General features: G+C 39.9%; 1 protein-coding gene across 1 annotated transcript in view; it reads left to right on the plus strand.

Moving 5' to 3' along the window:
* Positions 1-18,516, plus strand: part of dcstamp (dendrocyte expressed seven transmembrane protein) — a 57,558-nt gene extending 39,042 nt beyond the window's left edge. The window contains exons 3-4 of the mRNA XM_043688420.2: positions 5,507-5,839; positions 10,196-18,516. Coding sequence (XP_043544355.2) covers positions 5,507-5,839; positions 10,196-10,303 — 441 coding nt within the window. The 3' untranslated portion in view covers positions 10,304-18,516. The remainder of the gene's footprint in view (positions 1-5,506; positions 5,840-10,195) is intronic.
* Positions 18,517-23,047: the final 4,531 nt, after the last annotated feature.

Raw genomic sequence — 23,047 nt, forward strand, 5'->3', positions numbered from 1 at the left:
AGGAGAATCGACATTTCCATAATCCAAAGATGAGCAGGTCAGGTGAATTGGCCATGCTAAATTGCCCACAGTGTTAGGTGCATTAGTCAGGGGTAACCCTCCAACCACAAGGGATGAATGCAGATTTCTCCAACACGTAAAAGGGACTTCCTCATTTCGCCTCACCCCACATTTTCTCAGTCCCAACCCTCGGACTCAGCATCGCCTTTTTGACCTGCAATCTTCTTCCCGACCTCTCCGCCCCCACCCCTCTCCGGCCTATCTCCCTCACCTTAACTTCCTTCCACCTATCGCATTCCCAACACCCCTCCCCCAAGTCCCTCCTCCCTATCTTTTACCTTAGCCTGCTTGGCACACCCTCCTCATTCCTGAAGAAGGGCTTTTGCCCGAAACGTCAATTCTCCTGCTCCTTTGATGCTGCCTGACCTGCTGCGCTTTTCCAGCAACACATTTTTAAGCTATGAAAATATTGCTGTCTAGAGATATTGTGGATGGGAGAAAATAAAAGAATATAAAACATTCTTGACATTCTAGAGTGTTATAGACCAGGCCAGACCCCCCTCAAAATATTTTAAGAAGGTAATCTAGATCCTAACTTTCCTTATTGTAAAGGCAAATGTGCAGTGGGTGTTCCAGGTGTGATGCAGCTGGTCAAACCACTCGGCTTTAAGCAAAACAGAATTAACTGAAACACTGCAGTTGAAACACAACAAAAAAAAGCAGAATTTAGAATAACTTAACGATTGGAAAACATAACTAATCCCATGCAGTAACTAATTCTAATTAACTGTTCCAATACAGTAACATCCCATAAACATATACCTTGGCAAAAATGTAAATTCAAACACAGGTTCTTACAGGTAGAAGGGAGCAATGTCCAGAGAGAGGTTTCAGAGAAGGTCAGAGAAATTCTTTACTGAAACTTGCAACTCCCCTGGACTTACACATCTTGTGATTGCCACAGCTAAAACAGACGAGAAAAAACCTGAACTGGCAGAATTTGTCACTCCTCTTCCATTGTTAAACTATGCCTTTATGATCTCTCTTCAAGTGTCTTGCTGTCGGAGGTGCCAGCAATGGACTAATGCAGACCTAAATGGGTTGACCTGATGCTGGAAAGCCACATGACATACAAACAGAGAATCTCCTCAATTAGCATCTTTATCTCTCAGTGGTCTGACACCATCTTCCTGCCTGTGGCCCATCTGCATCCCCTGCTGGCCAGCAAATGGGGAGCATTTTGTTGCCCTTCCATGAGGCTCTGAATAGCCACAGGCAAGGCTCTCCTCCATCTTCGTAAGACTAAGATTGAGTTTGTAAAATTATTGTGGAGGGTCAGCATGTACTCAATCACCTACCCTACAGACAGTTACTATTTCCATGGCAAAAACCTGAGGCAACCTCCACTCAGTAAAAAGACAATCTACGTACCACTACCACTACCATTGAAGGAATTCATCACACTGGAAATTAAAGTTAACTTTAATTACATAGACCTTCCAGCAGTCTCAAGAAATGTCAGGAGATAGTCACTCCTCCCAACTGTCAGTCAAAAACACCAACAGCCCAGAACGCCACCCTCCCACCCACACCCACAACTTGGGACCATGAAAATTATCTCTTCAGAACCATGGCCCAATAAATCATCAGTGCCTCAACAGGATATTAACAGAAACCTGTTATGGACCAGGCCAGACTCCCTCAAAAGGGGTGGCACAGTGGCTCAGTAGCTAGCACTGCTGCCTCACAGTGCTAGGGAGCCACATTCGATTCCCATCTCGTGTGACTGTCTGTGTGCAGTTTGCACATTGTCCCCTTGTCTGCATGGGTTTCCTCAAGTGCTCCAGTTTCCTCCCATAATCCAAAGATGTGCAGATCTGGTGAATTGGCCATGCTAAATTGCCCATAGTGTTAGGTGCATTAGTCAGGGAGAAAGTGAGGACTGCAGATGCTGGAGATCAAAGCTGAAAATGTATTGCTGGAAAAGTGCAGCAGGTCAGGCAGCATCCAAGGAACAGGAGAATCGACATTTTGTACATGAAGAAGGGCTCATGCCTGAACCACGATTCTCCTGCTCTTTGGATGCTGCCTGACCTGCTGCGCTTTTCCAGCAACACATTTTCAGCATTAGTCAGGGGTAAATAAAGGGTAGGGGAGTGCATCTGGGTGGGTTACTCTTTGGAGGGTTGGTGTTGACTTGTTTCCATACTGTGGGGAATCTAATGTAAAATGTTTTAAGAAGGTAGCCCATACCCAAACTTTTTCTTATTTTAAAGGTAGATTTTACGTGAATATTTCAGGAGTAATGCAAATGGTCAAGCCACTCAGCTTTAAGGTCAAACAGAGTTTATCTAAACACTACAGTTGAAACACGAACAAAAGAAAACAAAATTTAGAATTACAAGTTATTTGAAAACCCAACAGATTCTATATCACAACTTAACAAATGAACTGTTCCAATCCCTGACACATCCTATAAACACACCCCTTGTCAAAAGGTAAATTCAAACATAGGTTCTTACAGGCAGGAGAGATTTAGAGAGAAAAGTCAGGCAAGAAACATCTGTTGAAGAATGGAACCTTTTAGCGTCTCTGCTAAAAACAGCTTCTGACTGCCTGCTAAAACAAACCAAACTAGAAAACACCCTGAACTGGGAGAACTGGCCACTCACCTGCCATTGTTCGAGTAGCCTTTCCAAACATATTGGCACCTCTGCCTTTATGAGCCCTCTGGAAAACACCAAGGACAAAATAACCTTGTTAAATGGGCAGCATTGTCACAAACTCAAGATGTGAGATCCAAGTAATGACAAGCCTGTCAAGAAAATTTGAAGATTGCAGCAGACTGGCCAGAAAAGGACATGGAGAATACTATACAGGATTCTTCAGGAGGGCACAGAGGAGAAAGATAAGCAATAAAAGTGGTTCTCCAAATAGATTATAGAACATAGAACAGTATAGCACAGGAACTGGTGCTTCAGCCCATGATATTGTGCGTAACTTGACAGCAAAGGAAAATAATCCCTTCTGCCTGGCCTTGGGTCCATATCCTTCCATTCATATTCATATGTTTATTTAAAAGTCCCTTAAATACCCTTATCGTTTCTGCCTCAACCACCACCCTGGCAGTGCATTCCAGGTTCCTTCCACTCTCTGTGTAAAAAAACCTGCCCCTCACATCTCCTTTGAACTTATCCCTTCTCACCTTAAATACATGCCCCATGGTATGAGACATTTCAACTCTGGAAAAAAGATTCTGACTGTCAAGCCTAACTTGGCATCTCATAATTTTACAGACATCAATCAAGTGTCCCCTAAGCCTCTGCCGCTCAAGAGGAAACAGCCCAGGTTTTAGTAGCCTCTCCTTACAGTTCATACATTCTAATCCAGACAGCATCCTGGTAATATTGTCTGCACTCTCTCCAAAGTTTCTACATCCTTCCTGTAATGTGGCGACCAGAATAGAATGCAATACTTTAAATGTGGCCTAATCAAAGTCTTATAAAGCTGTTACATAACATTCTGATTCTTGTACTCAATATGGCTTCTATACCACTCTATCTACTTGCTTGGCCACTTTCAGGGTGCTATGGATGTGCTATACAAGATCCCTCTATACATCAATGCTGTCCAACGTCCTGCCAGTAACTTTTCTTTAGCATTTGATTTCCCAAAGTGCAGCATCTTATGCTCACATGGATTAAATTCTATCTGCCATTTCTCTGCCCATATCTGCAACTGATTGATATCCCACTGTATCCTTTGACAACCTTCTACACTATTCATGACTCCAGCAATCTTTGTATCATCTGCATACTCACTAGCCCATCCATCTCCATTTCAGTAACGTATACATATCACAAACAGCAGAGATTCCAGTCTGGATCCCTATGGAATGCCACCAGTCATGGACCTCCAGCTAGAAAAACACCCTTCATCCACTACCCTCTCTCCCCTATGGGCAGGTCATGCAGCCAAGAAATCATGGATCCCATGCATCTTAACCTTCTAGATGAGCCTATGATGAGGGACCTTGTCGAAAGCTTTACTAAAATCTATGTAAACAATATCTACTTGTCTACCCTCATCACCTTCATTATCTCCTCAAAAATTCAATCAAATTAATAAAACATGACCTGCCCTGCACAAAGCTGAAAATGTGTTGCTGGAAAAGCGCAGCAGGTCAGGCAGCATCCAAGGAACAGGAGAATCGACGTTTCAGGCATAAGCCCTTCTTCCATAAGCCCTGCACAAAGCCATGCTAACTGTCCCTAATTAGGCCATGTTTTTCCAAATATGCACAAATCCTATCCCGAGGAATTCTCTCCAGTAGTTTCCCAACCATTGATGTGAGACTCACTGATCTATAGTTTCCTGGATTATCCTATTTCCATTCTTGAACAGAGGAACAACATTGTCTACTCGCCAGTCCTCTGGTACCTTTCTAATGGTTAGCAAAGAAACAAAGATCTTGGTCAAAGCCCCAGCAATCTCCTCACTTGCCTTTCCCAGTAACCTGGGGTAGATACCTTTAGACCCTGAGGACTTATCCACCTTAATGCTCTTCAAAAGATCCAACACCACTTCTTTCTTGATCTCAAAATATCCAGCATTTTTGTATTCTCCACACAAATCTCACTATCCTCCACATCCTTCTCCTGGATGAATACTGATGCAAAATACTCTGTTAGGACTTTACCCACATCCTCTGCCTCCAAACACAAGTTGCGTCTTGTATGGAATAATTGAGCGTCCCTTGCTCAATTCCCTTTCACTGGAATGTTTTTATAGATCCCATCCCAATGACCTTAAACAGATGACCGTTCCCTTGGACTCTTGATAGTAATAACCTTCATCATGCCCACTGTTGGGCTGAATGCCATTACACACCATACTTTTCAATGATAACTGCAGAATCGCATACATAGACAGACAGTTATATTCATATATATATACACACACAGGTAGACAGGCAAACGCAAGCACATAAATACAGATATATTTCACATGTGTGTACAATTGCATGAAGGGTGTTTGGCTGTTTGATTAATAGATTTTTAACTAATAAATTTTGATCTGTAGAGTAAAAGTGGACAAATGCATGTCTGTGCATATAATATGCTGACACACACCTGCACAGACATGCATTTGTCTATTTTTACTCTACAGATCAAAACTTCTTAGTTAACAATCTATTAACCAAATAGCCAAACACACTTCATGCAATTATACAGGTACATATACACACATCTGAATTTACAGAAGTCAGTCCCACAACATCCAATGCCCTTTGCTGTTGCCCATTTGATAACAACTTTGTTTAGCCCATGAAACAAGTTTCTGTAGCACTTACATATCCATAGTTTATGGATATAATTGTTGAGACATCGCTAAAATGATAGATAATCTGAAAACCTGCATAAAGTTCCTTATTGATGCATTGGTTTGCATGTTCATATTGAGCTGAGATGCTGGTTGTTTACTTAATCATCTAACATCCCTGCAGGAAGAAATCAAGATTATCAACATTCCAGTAAGTCGGCATGAATCCGGAGGAAAATTCTCGTATGAAACTCATTTGTCCAAAGTCGACTGCATCCCTCAACCAACTCTGACAATAAGCAAGATATGGCCCCCACTTGTTGCAATAATTGCTGTCTTACTTGTACTCACTTTATTCTCTGCAAAATTTACAATATTGAAAGTATTGGTTTTGTCATCATTTTACGATGAGACAGAAAAGAGACGAATAGAGTTTCTACATGAAAAAATACTACGGAAAAGAGCCTTGGTCACATTAATGAAAACAAATGAACCTCAAAACTTCACAGATGATAAGGTAAGAAAGTTATTATAATATATTTTAATATAAGCTTTTTACAGGATTACTTGAAAGCAACATCCATAATATAAACTTGAATATAATTTGACATCAGTTATATAGAGAGCTCTGCTAAATATTATCTGAACTCCTTTCCCGAATTTCTCTCCTTTCCAAAAACTTCTTTCCTATTAAGGTCATTAGGGAGAGTGTTATTAATTCAATATTGCTTGTTTAACATTATCAAAAAAAAATATAGAGTGCTGTGATTTCATTTATGGATCTGTATGATCATGGTATTTGAATATGGAACCCACCTCTAACAGATAACAACGTCATCCTTCAGCATCTATAGATGAACCTGAAGTCACTTCTAAAACACTACAGGGAGAGTCAATATTAGCTGGTTGTTACCTTCACAGTCCAAAAGTCCTGTAGTAAATGATAGAACATTCAATACCTTATCCCTCCCACATCACCAGCTGACAACAGGACCAATGACATTCATTTCCATTACTCCTAAATGTAGGAAACTATCCCAAAACATTCCCAGAGGTTAACAATTGAGACCAAGAGCTGAATTATATGGGTTGCCTGGCGACAATGTGAAGAAGAACCCATGCAGGGGAAGAGCGACAGCCCCACAATTAAATTATGATCAATCGGCTATTAACAGGCTGGAGGTGGATTTCCACAGCCTAATAACAAGTGGTCCTACCTCAAGAGCAGCTGGCCAATTAGAGTGATTATGGTGGGTGTATCAATAGTGAGTCAGGAGGTGGGTGTCAGTTTTACAGTTAGACCAAGTTAAGCCTCTAATTTTCCCTGAGTAATTATGCAGTTAAATCAGTCAGAATGCTCTACAGTCTTTGACTCTCGAGACTTGTTTTGGAGGTTTCTGGATGCTGTGTACCTGTCCATTGGACGTTTAAACTTCATGGGCAGTTACCACAATTGGACTGTTGTGAAGTATTAGTCAGGTACATTTAGTCTTCAAGTACCTATTGATGGGAAAATCTGGGCCAATGCAATTGATCTTCCCAACATTTGCTTAAAGTAAATTTCGCTTGTTTAGTACTGGATGTCAGATACACAGTCTGGTTATTCAGCGACAGGGAAGGTGTTGCCAGATAGAAGTCAGGTAGAGCTAGGTACTTATTTTAATTCATTCGTGGGATGTGGGCATTGCTGGTTGACCAGTGTTTAATGCCTGTCCTTAGGCACACTTGAAAAGATGGTGGTGAGCTGCTTTCTTGAACTGTTGCAGTCTATATGTTTTAGGTTGCCCCACAATGCCCTCAGGGAGGAAATACCAGGATTTTGAACCAGGGACAGTGAAGGAACAGATATATATTTCCAAGTCAGGATGGTGAGTGGTTTGGAGGGAAACCTGCAGGTGGTGGTTTGCCCATGTATGTGCATGCTCTTGTCCGATATGGATGTGGTCATAGGTTTGGAAGTTCCTGTCTCAGGATCTTTGGTGAATTTCTGCAGTGCATGTTGTAGATAACACACACTGCTGCTACTGAGCATTGATGGTGGAGAGAGTGAATATTTATGGATGTGGTGTCAATCAAGCTAGGGTGCTTTGTTCTGGCTGCTGCCAAATTTCTTGAGTTTTGTTGGAGCTGCACCCATCTAGTCAAATGGGGAGTATTCTATCACACTTCTGACTTGTGTTTTGCAGATGGTGGATGGGCATTGGGGAGTTAGGTGGTGAGTTATTTGTCACAGTATTCCTAGCCTCTGACCTGCTCTTGTAACCATTGTGTTTATCAGGCAAGTCTTGCTGAATTTCTAGTCAATGTTAACCTTAATAATGTTAATAGTCATATTGAGTCCTAGTTCTATCTTTTCAGCTTCTTTCTTGACTCCTTCATCACCTCTTTGCTATCAGACCTTGCCAACATCCAGTTCTAGGAGAACCAATTAAACATTGGGAGAGCTACTCAACAAATGAGGAGTCTGTTGCTAGACTTCTTTTTATTAATTCATGGGATTCAATATAGATGCAACACAAACAATCCTGGGTGTTTTTGTGCATGAAACATAGAATGCCAGCACATAGATGCAGCGGAAGGCTTATGTACTGTTAAGATTAGAGTGGTGCTGGAAAAGCACAGCATGTCAGGCAGCTTCCAAGGAGGAGGAAAATCGACGTTTTGGGCAAGAGCCCTTCATCAGGAACTGAACTATTAATCCTTATTTCTTTAGGTTTGGAGTATAAGATTAGGCAGGTCTGAATGCAATTATACAAGTTGCTGGTGAGAGCATATCTGGAGTACTGTGAACAGTTTTGGTCCCCTTATTTAAGGAAAGATATTATTTTCACTTGAGACAGTTCAGAGAAGGCTCACTAAGCTGATCATGTTATGGAGGGATTGTCTTATGGTCAATGGTTGAACAAGTTGGCCTACTCGCCAGCTTTAGAAGAATGAGAAGTGATCTCAACGGCACATAAAAGATACTTAAGGGGCTTGACAACATAACTACTGAGAGAATGTTTCTCATCATGAAAGAGTATAAGATCAAAAGGCATTGTCTCAGACTAAAGAAGTGCCAATTTAAGACTGAGATGAGAAGAATCTCTTCTCCCAATGGTTTTGAGTTTTTGGAACTCCTTGTCATGGAGAGCTACAGGAAGGACAGCAAAAAATGAGGGTGGATAGCAGAGTCTTGTGTATTTTTAAGGCTAAGATAGATAGGTTCTTGATAAGCAGGGGAATTGAATATTGCAGGAAAGTAGATGTGAGGAATGTCAGATCAGCCATGATCCTACTGAATGAAGGAATATGTTCAAGGGGTGAACAACTTACTCTTATTCCTGTTTCTTATGGTCTTATGGAATATGTGCGTCACTAGCTGGGCCAGCATTTGTAGTTCATCTCTAATAGCCCAGGGGACAGTGAAGAGTCATTGTTTTGGTTCTGGAATCACAGGTAGGCTAGACCAGGTAAGGACAACAGATTTTTTTTCCTTAAAGGACAGAAGTAAACCGGATCAGTTTTTCCAACAATCAATAACAGTTTCATGGTCATCGCATGACTCTTATTTCGGATTTGTATTGCATTCAAGGATTTGCATCTGCCAAATAATAATCATTGAGCAAATTGAAGTCATTATCTTCAATAACCCCACTGCAAACATCATTCCTTTACCTTCAGTTTCTGCCTCCTTTCTAGTTACAATCCCTGGTTTCTAGTTCATTGCTTTCTTTTCCCTTCACCTGATGAAATCTTCAGATATATCTCAGGCAAAACTGGAGACATCTCTGCTTCTATTCCTATGCTCGTTCACTCTGGCATGCACAGAGTCTTTCTCACTCTGCATAGTCCAGCAGCAGACCATGATGTGTACAGCTAGATACCCTCAGAAGTCAGTACTAGAACTCAGAAAGATTTGAACGCTGAGAATTGTTTACATTTACATTACATTGGGCGGCACAGTGGCACAGTGGTTGGCTCTGCTGCCTCACAGCGCTAGAGACCCGGGTTCAATTCCCGCCTCAGGCAACTGACTGCGTGGAGTTTGCACATTCTCCCCGTGTCTGTGCGGTGCTCCGGTTTCCTCCCACAGTCCAAAGATGTGTAGGTCAGATGAATTGGCCATGCTAAATTGCCCGTCGTGTTAGGGGTATGGGTAGGTTGCGCTTCAGCAGGTCAGTGTGGACTTGTTGGGCCAAAGGGCCTGTTTCCACACTGTAAGTAATCTAATCTACAACAAACTATCAAGAATAAATTTAATTTTCCCCAGTGGTTGTGTTTTATTCAGGACTGAATGCTGGACAAGTGTGGAATATCAAAAGATAGAAAGTGATAAATAGTCAATATATAAGCAGTTGGAGAAAGAGTTAGAAATAGGTAATGAGAATCAAATCATTAACAGGTTTAATGATCTTGTAGTTACATGGAAACCAAATGACTGAGGCATCGACCTGACTTAAGATGGCACTCATCCCTCTCTCCCTTCATATAGAAGGTCCTTAGCATTGCCCAGCATAGTTCTTAGTATTCCCTGTGTACAGACTTCACATATGATAGTCAGACTGGTACAGCTAAGATTGATGATGCTACAAACAGTAGAAGCTTAGAAGAGGAAGAACTCAAATCATGGATACCTGGAGCCCTCAGTTTATTCTCTTTTACATCAATTACCATTTATTAGTGGCTCCGCTTCCAAGGAATGATGTGGAATTCCCCAGAAGGTTGGAATAGAGCTTTAATGTGGCACTTCCTGACCCTTCTGCCCTTCCAAGTGTACAGTAGAATGTCTAAAGAGAATGGAGATTTGGTAGATTATTTGGATTTTTGAAAAAGAACATTGAATAGAAGCAAATATTTTATGTTTCACATTTGGACTTTGTCACTTCTACAGGTCTCATTTTGGTTTCCAATCTTCAGAATGAAGCAAAGAAAGGATGGCTTACCACAGAGAAGAGAATTTCAATACCAGAATGCTCATAGGTTATGTGTTGAGCTTTGAATAAAGATGAATTGGAAACTAGGCAATTTCACTGGCCTAGCACTTCATGTGATCATGTAATAGACCATTATAATCAGTGATATGCATTCGGTGCAGTAAGCTCTGTGTTCACATTTTGCAAAATATCTACTCTCTATAATTTTGGTTTATTTGAATTCAGTCCAAAAACTGTGATAAGTTATGGACATTCAGTGAAGGGGAAAGTTAGAGTGAAACCTTTTGACACAACATCAACAAAATGCTACAATGAGAGCAGGTATGAGGGACTCATATGAGATCTAAAATAGTTGACTGAGAGTAGCATAGATCTTGCAGCTGCTCCTGAGATTGCCAACCTATTTCTAGAAATACTTTTAGATTTCTTACATTTATTACATTTCAGTAGTATAAGATTTTATTTTGATTCATCTTTGATTCTTTTATAGTCAAAAACACAAAACAACATTTGTTTTTTCAAACGGAGTTGCGTTAATGGAATTTTTGAAAAGGTCCACACATATCTTATTTCTCGATTTCTTACAGTTATTAGATTTCATTTGTACAATGTTTTTAATTTAACTTATGCTTGGTTTGTTTATCGTGAAAAACACAAAAAAAAACCCAAAAAGAGCATGTGATATTTTTTAAAACCGAGTAGTGTTAACTGAGCTTTTGGAGATGCCTACATGTGGATGGCTTGTTTTCTTTTTCTCTAAAATTATAGGTGTAGAAGGAGAGATTTTTTTCAATATCGCTAAAGAGATTTTTTTTTAAATTGCAGAAGAAAGTTTTTTTTAAAACCGAGTTGTGTTTATGGAACTTTTGTAAAGACCTACATGTTGACAGATCCGGAGTGAGATTCTTTTTGTATCAAAAGGTTAAGAGCTGTCTGCTGGACCATTTGAAGAGGAGTTTTTTTTTAATTCGATTGTTCAGCTAAAGTGGTTGCTTTTATTTAAGATTTGTATGTTTGAACAGATATTCGGTTTTGTGTAATGTTGAAGAGGAGAGTCTCTCAGAGGAAAGTAGAAGAGGCAGTCAGATCTTGGGCACTAAGAATGAATCTTATTAGATTAGATTAGATTAGATTACATTACAGTGTGGAAACAGGCCCTTCGGCCCAACAAGTCCACACCGACCCGCCGAAGCGAAACCCACCCATACCCCTACATTTACCCCTTACCTAACACTACGGGCAATTTAGCATGGCCAATTCACCTGACCCTGCACATCTTTTGGACTGTGGGAGGAAACCGGAGCACCCGAAGTAAACCCACGCAGACACGGGGAGAACGTGCAAACTCCACACAGTCAGTCGCCTGAGGCGGGAATTGAACCCAGGTCTCTGGCTCTGTGAGGCAGCAGTGCTAACCACTGTGCCACCGTGCTTATGTTAGGTGGGGTTTGACAAAATTTAGAAGAATAATTGTTATGGGGGATACTCTTGTCAAAGGTACAGACAAGACATTCTGTGGAAATGAGTATGAATCTTGGATGGCATGTTGCTTTCCTGGTGCCAGGATTAAGGACATCTCAAAACATTTGAAGCATATTGTTAAAAGGGAGAGTGAGAAACTGAAAGTTATTGTACACATTGGTAGGAATGACATAGTTAGAAAAAAGATCAAGGCTTTACAGAGTAAGTATAAGAGGTAGAAGATTAAAAAACAGAACCTCCAAGGTAATAATCTCTGGTTTATTCCTGGTGCCAAATATGAATGAAGGAATGAATAAAAAAGATAAATCAATGGCTGAAGAGAAGTTGTAATGTTCAGGGATTCAGGTTCTTGGATCATTGAGAATTCTTCTGGGTCAGAAAAGACCCATTTAAAAAGGATAAGTTTCACCTGTACTGGAAAGGGACCAATATCCTCATGAGAAGATTTGCTAATTCTAATAAAGGAGACTAAACTATTAAAGAGAGGTGTGGAGAGATCTTAAGTAGTAGAGTAAATAGAAAGAAAGACGAAGATGATTGTGAATCTGAAAAGAACAAGTTAGCAAAAAACAGACAACAGCAAGTCAGAGAAAGAAGTAACTCTGAAGCATCAAATGGATTTATTTCCATGTAAGGGGTCTAACAGGTGAAGCTTATGAACTCAGAACATGTTTGGAAACATAGAATTGGGACATCATTGTATTTCCAAAACTTGGCTGAGCGATGGACTCAGCTCAATGTTTCAGGTTTCAGATACTGTACTAAAGGTAGAAAGAGAGGCAAAAGAGAAGGGAGAGTGGCATTTTTGATTAAGGAAAACCTTACAGTTGTAACTAGAGATAATGTTTCTGAAAAATTATCCAGTGAAAATATATAGGTTAAAATTAGAAATAAGGAAGAACGATCGCCTTTATGATTACCTTATGATCACCTTGTACTATAGACACCACCTTTCCCCCACCAATAGCCAGAGGGAAATTTGAGGAACAAATATGGGGAGGGATTTCAAATATACGCAAGAATAATACAATTCTAATAGTAAGTTATTTTAATTTTCAAAATATTGACTAGGACTACCATAGTGTTAAATGTTTGGACGATGAAGAGATTGTTAAATGTGTTCAAGAATTTTTCTTTATCAATATTTAAATTTCCAAGGAGCAAAACTTGACCTTCTCTTGAGTAATAAGACAGAGCAAGTGACTGCCAAAGGGGAACACTTTGGGTCTAGTGACCATAATTCTAATTGTTTTAAAATAGTTATGGAAAAGAATAAGCTTTCCATAAAAATTGAAGTTTTCAATTGCAGTAAGGTAAATTTTAATGGGACAAGAACTTTCAAAAGTTGATGAGAGTAGACTGTTTGCAGGTAAAAAGAAGTCCGATCAGTGGTAGGCCTTCAAAAGTGAGACAGTGAGAGTTCAGATTCATTATGTTTCCGTTAGAATGAAAAGTAAGACTGGTAGGATTAGAGAACAATGCATGAACAACGATACTGAGATTCTACTCAAGGATAAAAAAGGATCATATGTTAGGTACAGACAACTGGGTTCAAATGAACCTTCAACATTATAAAGAGTGCAGAGGTATTCTTAAGAAGGAGATCAGGAAGGCAAAGAGTGGATGTAAGATACCTTTGGCAAATAAAGTTAAGGATAATCCAAAGTGATTCTATAAGTATATTAAGAGCAAGAGAGCAACAAGAGAGAGAGTAGGCCCCTTAAAGATCAAAGAGGTCATCTTTATGTTGAACCTCAGTAGTTGACAGAGATGTTAGATGAAAATTTCACATCAGTTTTTACTGTGGAGAAGGAAACAGAGGCTAGAGAACTCAAGGAAATAAATATTGATATATTCACATTACATAAGAGGAATTGTTGGAGGTCTTAGAAAGTATAAAGGTGGATAAGTCTCTGGAACCTGATCTGGTGTATCCCAAGACACTGCGGGAAGTTAGGGAGGAAATTGTGGAGCCCCTTAGAACATAGAAAATATAGAACATAGAAAAATACAGCGCAGTACAGGCCCTTTGGCCCTCAATGTTGCGCCGATCCAAGCCCACCTAACCTACACTAGCCCATTATCCTCCATATGCCTATCCAATGCCCGTTTAAATGCCCATAATGAGGGAGAGTCCACCACTGCTAAAATAATTTTATCATCTATAATTATGAAAGAAGTGCTGGAAGACTGGAGAGTGGTCAATGTTGTACCGTTGTTTAAGAAGGGATATAAGGGGAAGCATGGGAACTATAGACCTGTGAGTCTGACTTCAGTGGTACATTACCTGTCGGTGGTGATTCTGAAAGATAGGATTCATATACTTTTAAGAGACAAGGACTGATCAGAGATAGTCAGCATTGTTTTTGGGGGGAGAAATTGAGTCTCTCAAACTGGATCGAGTTTTTGAGGAGGTAACCAAGAAAATTGATGAGGGCAGAGCAGAGACGTTATTTATTGGATTTTACTAAAGCCTTTGACATGGTTCCACGTGGTTGACTAATTAGTAAAAATAGATCACATAGAATTCATGGTGAGCCTGCCAACTGGATACAAAATTGCCTTAATGACAATAGACAGAGAGTAATGGTGGAGGGTTATTTTTCAGACTGGACACTTGTGACCAGTGATGTTACACAGGGATTGGTGCTGGATCCACTTTTGTTTGTCATTTCTATAAATGATTTAGATGAGAATATTGGAGGCATAGTTAGTAAGTTTGCAGATGACAGCAAAATTGATGGTATAGTGGACATTGAATAAGCTTATCCAAGATTACAAAGAGATCTTGATCAATTGCTTCAAGGAATTGAGGCGTAGTAAATAGAATTTAAGTTGGATAAATGTTCGATATTCCATTTTGGTGAAATAAACAAGGACAGGGCTTAAACAATTAGAAGTAGGGCCTTGGGTACCTGACCTAGGAGATCAGTTCTATATTTCTTTAAAGTTTGTGTCTCATATAGAAACGATGGTTAAGAAGGCATTTAGCACGCTTGCCTTCATTGATTAGATGGTTGAATATAGGAGCTGGGATATTGTGTTGAGGTTGTACAGAATGTTTGTGAGGCCTTTTCTGAAGTACTGTGCCCAGTTCTGGTTAACCTGTTATAACAAGGATATTATTAAACTAGAGAGGGTTCAGAAAAGATTTACCAGTTGTTGCTGGGAATGGAAATTTTGAGTTATAAGAAGATGCTGGACGGGCTGGAACTGTTTGCCTTGGTGCATAGGAGATTGAGGGGTAACCTTACAGATAAGGGGAATGGTATGTGTCTCTTTCCTAGGGTGGGATATATTTTTAAGATAAGAGGACAAATATTTAACAGGCATGAGGGGAATTGTTTTTGCACAGAGAGTGGATCATGTGTGGAATGAACTTTCAGAGGAAGGGATGAATGTGATACAGTTACAACATTTAAAAGATAAGTACATGAATAGGAATTGTTTGAAGGGATATGGGCCAAACACAGGCAAGTGGGACTTCTTTAGTTTGGGATTATGGTCAGCATGGACTGGTTGAACTGAAGTGTCTGTTTCCGTGCTGTATGACTCTATGACTGCAGTGATGTAGGGAGACATGAGAACCTGGGACTATTCTTATCAGAGCAAGGAATGTGAAGGGGACCTTTGCCAATGATAAATGTATACATTGTTGACAGAAGCAGGGTAGATTGAGAAAGTGGTTAAAACATTATGCTGAATCATGGGTTTTATTGAAAGAGGCACAGAGTATAACAACAAAAAAGTCATGATGAACCTTTTTAAAACACTTCTTGGCCTTAATTGGAACACTGAATCTAACTTAAGGAAATCCTTTGAGAAAGGATGATATAACTTGGCAGTGACAGAAAGATTTACAAGAATGGTTCCAGGTGTTACATGGATAAACAGACAAAACTGGGGCTGTTCACTTTAAGGAGAAATTTAAGAGAAAGTGATGAGACATCTAGAAGAAGTAGAGGGGAAAGACCATTCCCATTGACAAAAGAATCAAGAACAAGAGGATTCAAGTTGAAGACAACTTAATTTGTACATGAGAATAATGCAGCTCTGAGATGCACAGCCTGAAAAACTGACAGGGACAGGTCCAATCATAGCTCCCAAAGGCTACTGGATAAACAAGTGAAGAGAGAGAAATAACTTTCAAGGCTAAGGGAGAAGTCATGAACCTAGCAGAGAGCTAGGATAGTTTCAAAAAGCTGAATCATTCCCTTCAGTACTGTAAGCATTCTATACTTTGATAATTGTAAGTTGGCTGCTCTGGAAGGTCTGAATTAATATAATTAGTTTGTTACTATCACAAATCTTCTCCAAGGCCTCCACAATATTTTGCAAGCTAATATGATCTTATCAACTTTACTCATTTGTGAAGAAAATTTCTTTTGTAAGCATGTTAAGCAAATTTAAGCATTTTAAAGGTACAGCAACACTGTTGTAAGAGCTATATTGTGAATGCTACTCGCGGCATTTGCTGTTACATGACTTTAATATCCCAAGAACACTGCTTGACTCACAACGGTTTCAACAAATCCAAGTATACTGGAGTCTTGAGATGCTGTCACATACAAATATTAATGAATAAATCTCTAATGAACTTATGGAAACATATTTTTGGCTACCTTAAACCACTTCCATGTTTATTCATAATAAATAATATTGCTATTTTCATATCAACAAAGAAAACTCTATATTAAGCAATAAGAGGCTGATAATGTGGTTCTAAATGAGTTGACCTTGCACAATAATGAGGGCTTATAACACAACTGCAGTGGAATTCACTATATCATGTGGTGGGATGGTAGACCAGAAGCAAATGAGCAACAGTTGATGAGATGGATGGAGAGCCTCTGTTGGATGGGGAGCCTCACCATTGTAGATATTCTAACAGTGTACCTGAATCATTAATGAGATTGCAATGCTATTGTCAGTTTAATAAATGGAAGTTAGATTTTTCACCTATGAAGAGAGGCTGGATGGGCTTGTATATTTTCCTTAGTCAGGGGTTACACAACATCAGGTTTTAGTCCAACAGGTTTATTTGAATTCATAAGCTTTCAGACTGATGCTCCCTTGTCAAATGACAATTCATGGTGTCGTGTAATTTCTAACATTGTCCACCCCAGTCCAACATCAGTACTTCCACATCATATTTTGCTTACAGCATGGAGTCAGAGTTGTATAGCATGGAAACAGACCTTTCGGTCCAACTCATCCATACTGACCAGATATCCTAAATTAATCTAATCCCATTTTCCAGCATTTGTCCCATAGCTCTCTAAACACTTCCTATCGAGGTGCCCTTTAAATGTTGTAACTGTAGTAGTCTTCACTACTTTCGCTGGCAGCTCAATCCACACATGCACTATCCTCTGTATGAAAAGGTTACCCCCTCAGGCCCCATTAAATCTCTCCCCTCTCACCTTAAACATATGTCCTTCAGTTTTGGACTCCCTACGCTGGGAAAAGGAACTTGGCTATTCACCCTATCCATGCTATTCATGATTTTATAAAGCTCTATAAGGCCACCTCTCAGCCTCCGACACTCCAGGGAAAATAACCTCAGCCTATTCAACTTCTCCCTATAGCTCAAACCCTCCATCCCTGGCAAACTCTTTCTGCATCCTTTCAAGTTTAACAATATCTTTCCTATAGCAGGGAGACAAGAATTGAATACAACATTCCAAAAGAGGCCGAACCAATGTTCTTTACAGCCGTAACATGACATCCCAACTCCTGTACTCAACGCACTGACCAACCAGCAGAGAAGCCTGAGGCGGGGTTGTGAATCAGATGTACAAATTTCTATGGGGCATGGAAAGGGTAGATAGGGTAGATGTTTCTCTTCATAAAAAGATCAAATACAAGGGGGCACAGTTTTAAATTAAATAGCAGAAGCTTTGGAAGGAATTTGAGGAAATTCTTTTCACCCAGAGAGTGGTGAAAATGTGGAACTTACTACGTACAAGGGTGGTAGAGATGGGGATCCACAAAACATTTAAGATACATCTAGATGGACACTTAAAGTTACATAGCACAATGGGTGAGGGTTGAGGATCTGTAATACACTGAGAGTGTGGAAGCAGGTTCAATTGACGGAAGTTAGACTTTTACTTGAAAAAGGAAGAATGTGCACTGTCATTAGGAGAAGGCAGGAGAATGGAACAAAGTAATCTGTTCATTCAGAGTTCCAGTGCAGACATGATATGCTGAATAGCCTCCTTGTGCATTACAACAATTCTACGAAAATATAGTGACCTGTCTTAATACTTTTGTTTTTCACTTGAATTGTAACTATTGAATTCAAAATTCATGAAAATGCAGAGAAATGTGCAGGCCATTCAGTCCAAATGTGTGAACATTTATTTGCGAATTTGTGCATCTGTTACCTCAATTCATATGTCACAAATCCTTAAGGTTCAGCCTTAAACACAAACATTAGAAATTAACTCAACAGCTTCATGGCTCTGTCTGAAAATGGTTATCTTCACATCTACAACAAATCAGAAATTGCTGTAAAAACTCAACAAGTCTGGCAGAACTGAAAGGTTCTGAAGAAGGGTCCAAAACGTTAGCTCTGCTTTTTCTTCACGGATGCAGACAGAACTGTTCAACTTTTCTAGCAATTTCCGGTTTTGTTTCTGCTTTCTAACATACATAGTTCTTTGAGTTTTTTTGTTTACCTTTACATCTAAATGTCTTTACCTATGGTTTCTTGTTATTGACCATTGGTACAGGAGATTGTTTGCTTTTATTTGACCTGTCATATCCCTTTATAATCTAAATAAAAATTACCCAGTGATTTATTAAAATGATTCATTTTTCCCCAACTCAGAAACAAATCTGTTCAGGAGCTCATAATTCTCACACATAGTTATTTTCTTAAAAATATACACATAAATATCAAATATATGCTGAATTATTAAGTAATGAAATATTAGTTGGTTGAGGAATTTGAGCAAGTGAAAATATACTCTTACACGACAGAGTATAATCTTCCCTGTCAAGTCAAATTTATGATACAATTGAAAGGTATATAGATGGAAAGCAGTCAATGTTTTTGAAGTGATTTCTTTTGAAATATAATCCCATAATATTTGAGATTGATGATCGCATATAAATCAAAACCGTAACTCATTATTCATTGGCAGTCTCATTTGCTAAGGATAGGGTACAAATATGCATGTCTATATTGCTGAGAGAGCCTTTTTTTTCTGTAACTGCACAACAAATTGTTGTGTCTGAAAATGGTCTGGAGACATTGCACATCAGTTTCCAACCCCCTCAGGTTGCCCCTATGCCCATTGTCAATGCTTCCAAAGGAAGGTTAGTTGGTAAGGATAGATGTTAGTGGGCCAGGCCAACTGTTGATGTCAACATGCTTTTGCTTTTTTGGAAATACGCCTCCTGATATGGATCCCAGAACCATACTTGTCTCTTCCTAAAGTGCTGCCTCAAAGGTGTCAGGTGAAGCAGAATTTTTTCATTTGGTTTACCATGCCATTGGAGAGGCAGTGATTGGATGGTAATGTCATTGGTTTGGATCTCACCATGGCAGATGGTCAATTTGATTTCATTAAAATCTGGATTAAAAATCTCGTCTAATAGTGACTGTATAACCACTATTAGTTATGGTGAAAATTCCCTTCAGGGTAAGAAATCTGTTGTCCTTACCTGTTATTATAGACACGTAACTCCAGACTCTCAGATATTTGGTTAACTCTTAACTACTGTCTGAAATAGCCAATCATTCATCCCAAACAGTACAAAGCCTAAAGAAGGGGATGAAACTGAACACACTATCTGACAATAACAGACACCAGAAATAACAACAGCAAACATAGTCCTCCTCAGCAACAGCTGAGGCATTGTGCCAAAATTATGAGAACTGTCCCACACTTGTCCAGCAATCTCCTAAGGTGATCATACTCATAGAATCGCACCTTAAAGACAATGCCACCAACACCACCATTAACATTCAGCAAAGCAAGCGGCACAGTAATATGAAGCTAGCCATGAGATTCCTCAAAATTGACTCTGAGCAGCATAAAAGTTCAAGTGAAACATTGCCAAAGAATCCTCCTGCTCAACATTACTTACCACCATAACCCCTCAGTTGAGAAATCAGCATTCCTCCAATGAGACTTCAATGTCCACTACCAAGAGTGGCTTGGCAGCAGCACGACTGATTGAGCTGTCAAGTCCTAAAGGAGCCTGTGGCAGGTGATGATTCTTTACCTCATCTCTCCAATCTGCCCATCACAGATGCATCTATCCATGAGACTACAGCTAAGAGAAACTGACATATAGTTCTTGAGGCGGCAAAGTCCCATGTTCACATTGAGAATACTTTACACCATGTTGTGTGGCACTATCACCACACTGAATGGGACAGACTTCAAACAGATCTAGAAACCCAAGACTGAGGTGCTATGATCCATCAGCAGCTGCAACAGAATCATACTCCAACACAATCTGTAATGTCATTGTCCAACTTATCCTTACTCGACCATTGCTAACTAACCAAGGGTCAACCATGGTTGCTAGATGTTTGCTAGGCCAAGAGCACCCCTGGGTTTTAAACAGGTTATAGAGTCATAAAGTCATGGAGATCTACAACACAGAAAAATGCCCTTTGGCCCATTGCATCCAGGCCAATCCAAACAACCACCTAACAATTCTAATCCAATTTTCTAGCACTTAGCCCATAACCTTGTGCACAATACTTCATAAATGCTATGAGGGTTTCTGCCTTTACCACCTTTCCAGGCATTGAGTTTTAGATTCCCTCCAACCTCTAATGAAAAAAGCTTTACCTCACATCTCCTCTGAATCTTCTGCTCCTTACCTTAAATCTAAGACCCTGGTCATTGATTTCCACCTCCCCCTTCATAGGCAAAATTTTCTTTCTGTATACCCTATGCATGCCCTTCCTAATCTTATACATCACAATCATATCCCCTCTCAATTTCCTCTGCTTTAGCAACCCCAATCTCTCTTCATGACTGAAAGTTACCATCCAGGCAACATCCTGGTAAATCTCCTCTGCACCCTCTCCATTGCTGTCACATACCCCCTCTAATGTGGATTCCAGAACTGCACACAGTACTCTAGCTGTGGCCTAACCAAAATTTGATACCATTCCACTATAACTTCCCTACTCTTAAACTCTATGCCTCAATTAATTCAGGCAAGTTTACCATATGCCTTCTTAACCACTTTATCCACAAATCCTGATACCTTAAGGGATCAGTGTATATACACACCAAGTTCTCTCTGATCCTTGATACTTCCCAAGGTCCTGCCATTAATCATGTATTCCTTCAACTTGTTTGTTGTGCAAAGATTCATCACCTCATGTTTATATGGATTAAATTAAATTTGCCACTGATCAACCCATTTGACCAACCTGCCTATGTGCTCTTGTAGTTTGAAGCTATCCTCCCCGCTATTTACCACCTGACAATTTTTGGATAGTCTGAAAATTTGTTGATAAAACCTCTTACCTTCAAGTCTCAATCAACTGCGTAACCACAATCAGCAAGGTCCCCAACACTGACCCCTGTGGGACCCCAGTGCACACAAATTTCTAGGAAAAATGCATCTCAACCACCATTCCCTACTTAGCCAATTTGTCAAATTTCCTTGGATCCCATGGACTCTTACCTTTACTACCAGACTCTCACCTTGGACCTTATCAGAAGTCTTGCAGACTACATCAAAAACATTACCTTCTCTATTTACCTCTTCACCTTTTTAACAGTTGCAATCAAGTTGGTCAGACATGATGTCCTCTTAACAAAACCATGCTGACTATCTTGATTATGCCCTGCCTCTTCAAATGCAGATTAATTTTGTCCCACAGAATTACATCCAGTGGCTTCTCCAACACTGAGGTTAGACTGTCCAACTTGTGGTTTCTTAACTTATAACTTACTCCCTTCATGAATGATGGTTCTACATTGGCTGTCCTTTAACCCTCTGGCATGTCTCTTGTAGCCAGATAGCAATTGAAAGGTTTCGCAAGCCCCTGCTATTTCCTCTCCTTTCTCAATCAACAACTTGGAATACGTTTCATCTGGTATTGGAGATAAATCTACTTAAGCCTGCCAGACCACTCACAACCTCCTCATTATGCTAATTTCTTTAGTTATATCACAGATTTTCTCCTTTATTTCTATACCCATATTGTTTCTCTCATGAGTGGGCAGGGATGTCAGAACATTTGGAAGGACAAACAGGAAGGAAAGGGTGGTAGTGTAGCTCTAATATTTAAGGATGACATCAGGGTAATAGTGAGAGATGATATAGATTCTATGGAGGAAATGATTGAATCAATTAAGGGCGGCATGGTGGCACAGTGGTTAGCATTGCTGCCTCACAGTGCCACAGACCCGGGTTCATTTCCCGCTTCAGGTGACTCTCTGTGTGGAGTTTGCACATTCTCCCCGTGTCTGCATGGTTTCCTCTGGGTGCTCCGGTTTCCTCCCACAGTCCAAAAAGAAATGTGCAGGTTCGGTGAATTGGCCATGCTAAATTGCCCATAGTGTTAGGTGAAGGGGTAAATGTAGGGGGGTGGGTTGTGCTTCGGCGGGTCAGTGTGGACTTGTTGGGTCGAAGGGCCTGTTTGCACACTGTAAGTAATCTAATCTAATCAATGGGGGTGTAAGTTAGAAATAGCAAGAAAGAAAGCCACTGATAGGCATAGTCTATAGGCCACCAAATAATATCATGGTGGGATGGGCAATAAACAAAGAAATAACTGATGCATCTAAAAATGGTTCAGCAATTATCATGGGGGTTTTTAATCCACATATTGATTGATCAAACCAAATCTGTCAAGCCAGTCTTGAGAAGGATTTCGTAGAATGTATTCACGAGAGTTTCCTCAAACAGTATGTTATGGAGGGAACAAGCTATTCTAGCTCTGGTCCTGTGAAATGAGACAGAAATAATTAATAAACTCTTGGAAGGAACGATCATAATTTGGTTGAATTTAAAATACAGAGGGAGGGTAAGAAGGTAAAATCCAACACCAGTGCCATGTGCTTAAACAAAGGAGAGCTTAAACAAAGGGATGAGGAAGGAGTTGGCTAAGGTAGATTGGGAGCAAAGACTGTTAGGACAATTGAGGAACAGTGGCGAACTTTCAAAATTATTTTTCACAGTGCTCAGCAAAGGTATATGCCAGTGAAAAGGAAGGACTGACATAAAAGTAACAATCAGCCATGGGTAACTAAGAAAATAAAGGAGAGTATGAAATTAAAAGCAAATGCATACAAAGTGACAAAGATGAGTGGGAAATGAGGGGATTGGGACATCTTTAA

Source organism: Chiloscyllium plagiosum, unplaced genomic scaffold (genome assembly GCF_037043375.1).
Source record: "Chiloscyllium plagiosum isolate Xiang-an unplaced genomic scaffold, Cpla_swu_hap1 HiC_scaffold_4, whole genome shotgun sequence".
Taxonomy (NCBI): Eukaryota; Metazoa; Chordata; class Chondrichthyes; order Orectolobiformes; family Hemiscylliidae; genus Chiloscyllium; species Chiloscyllium plagiosum.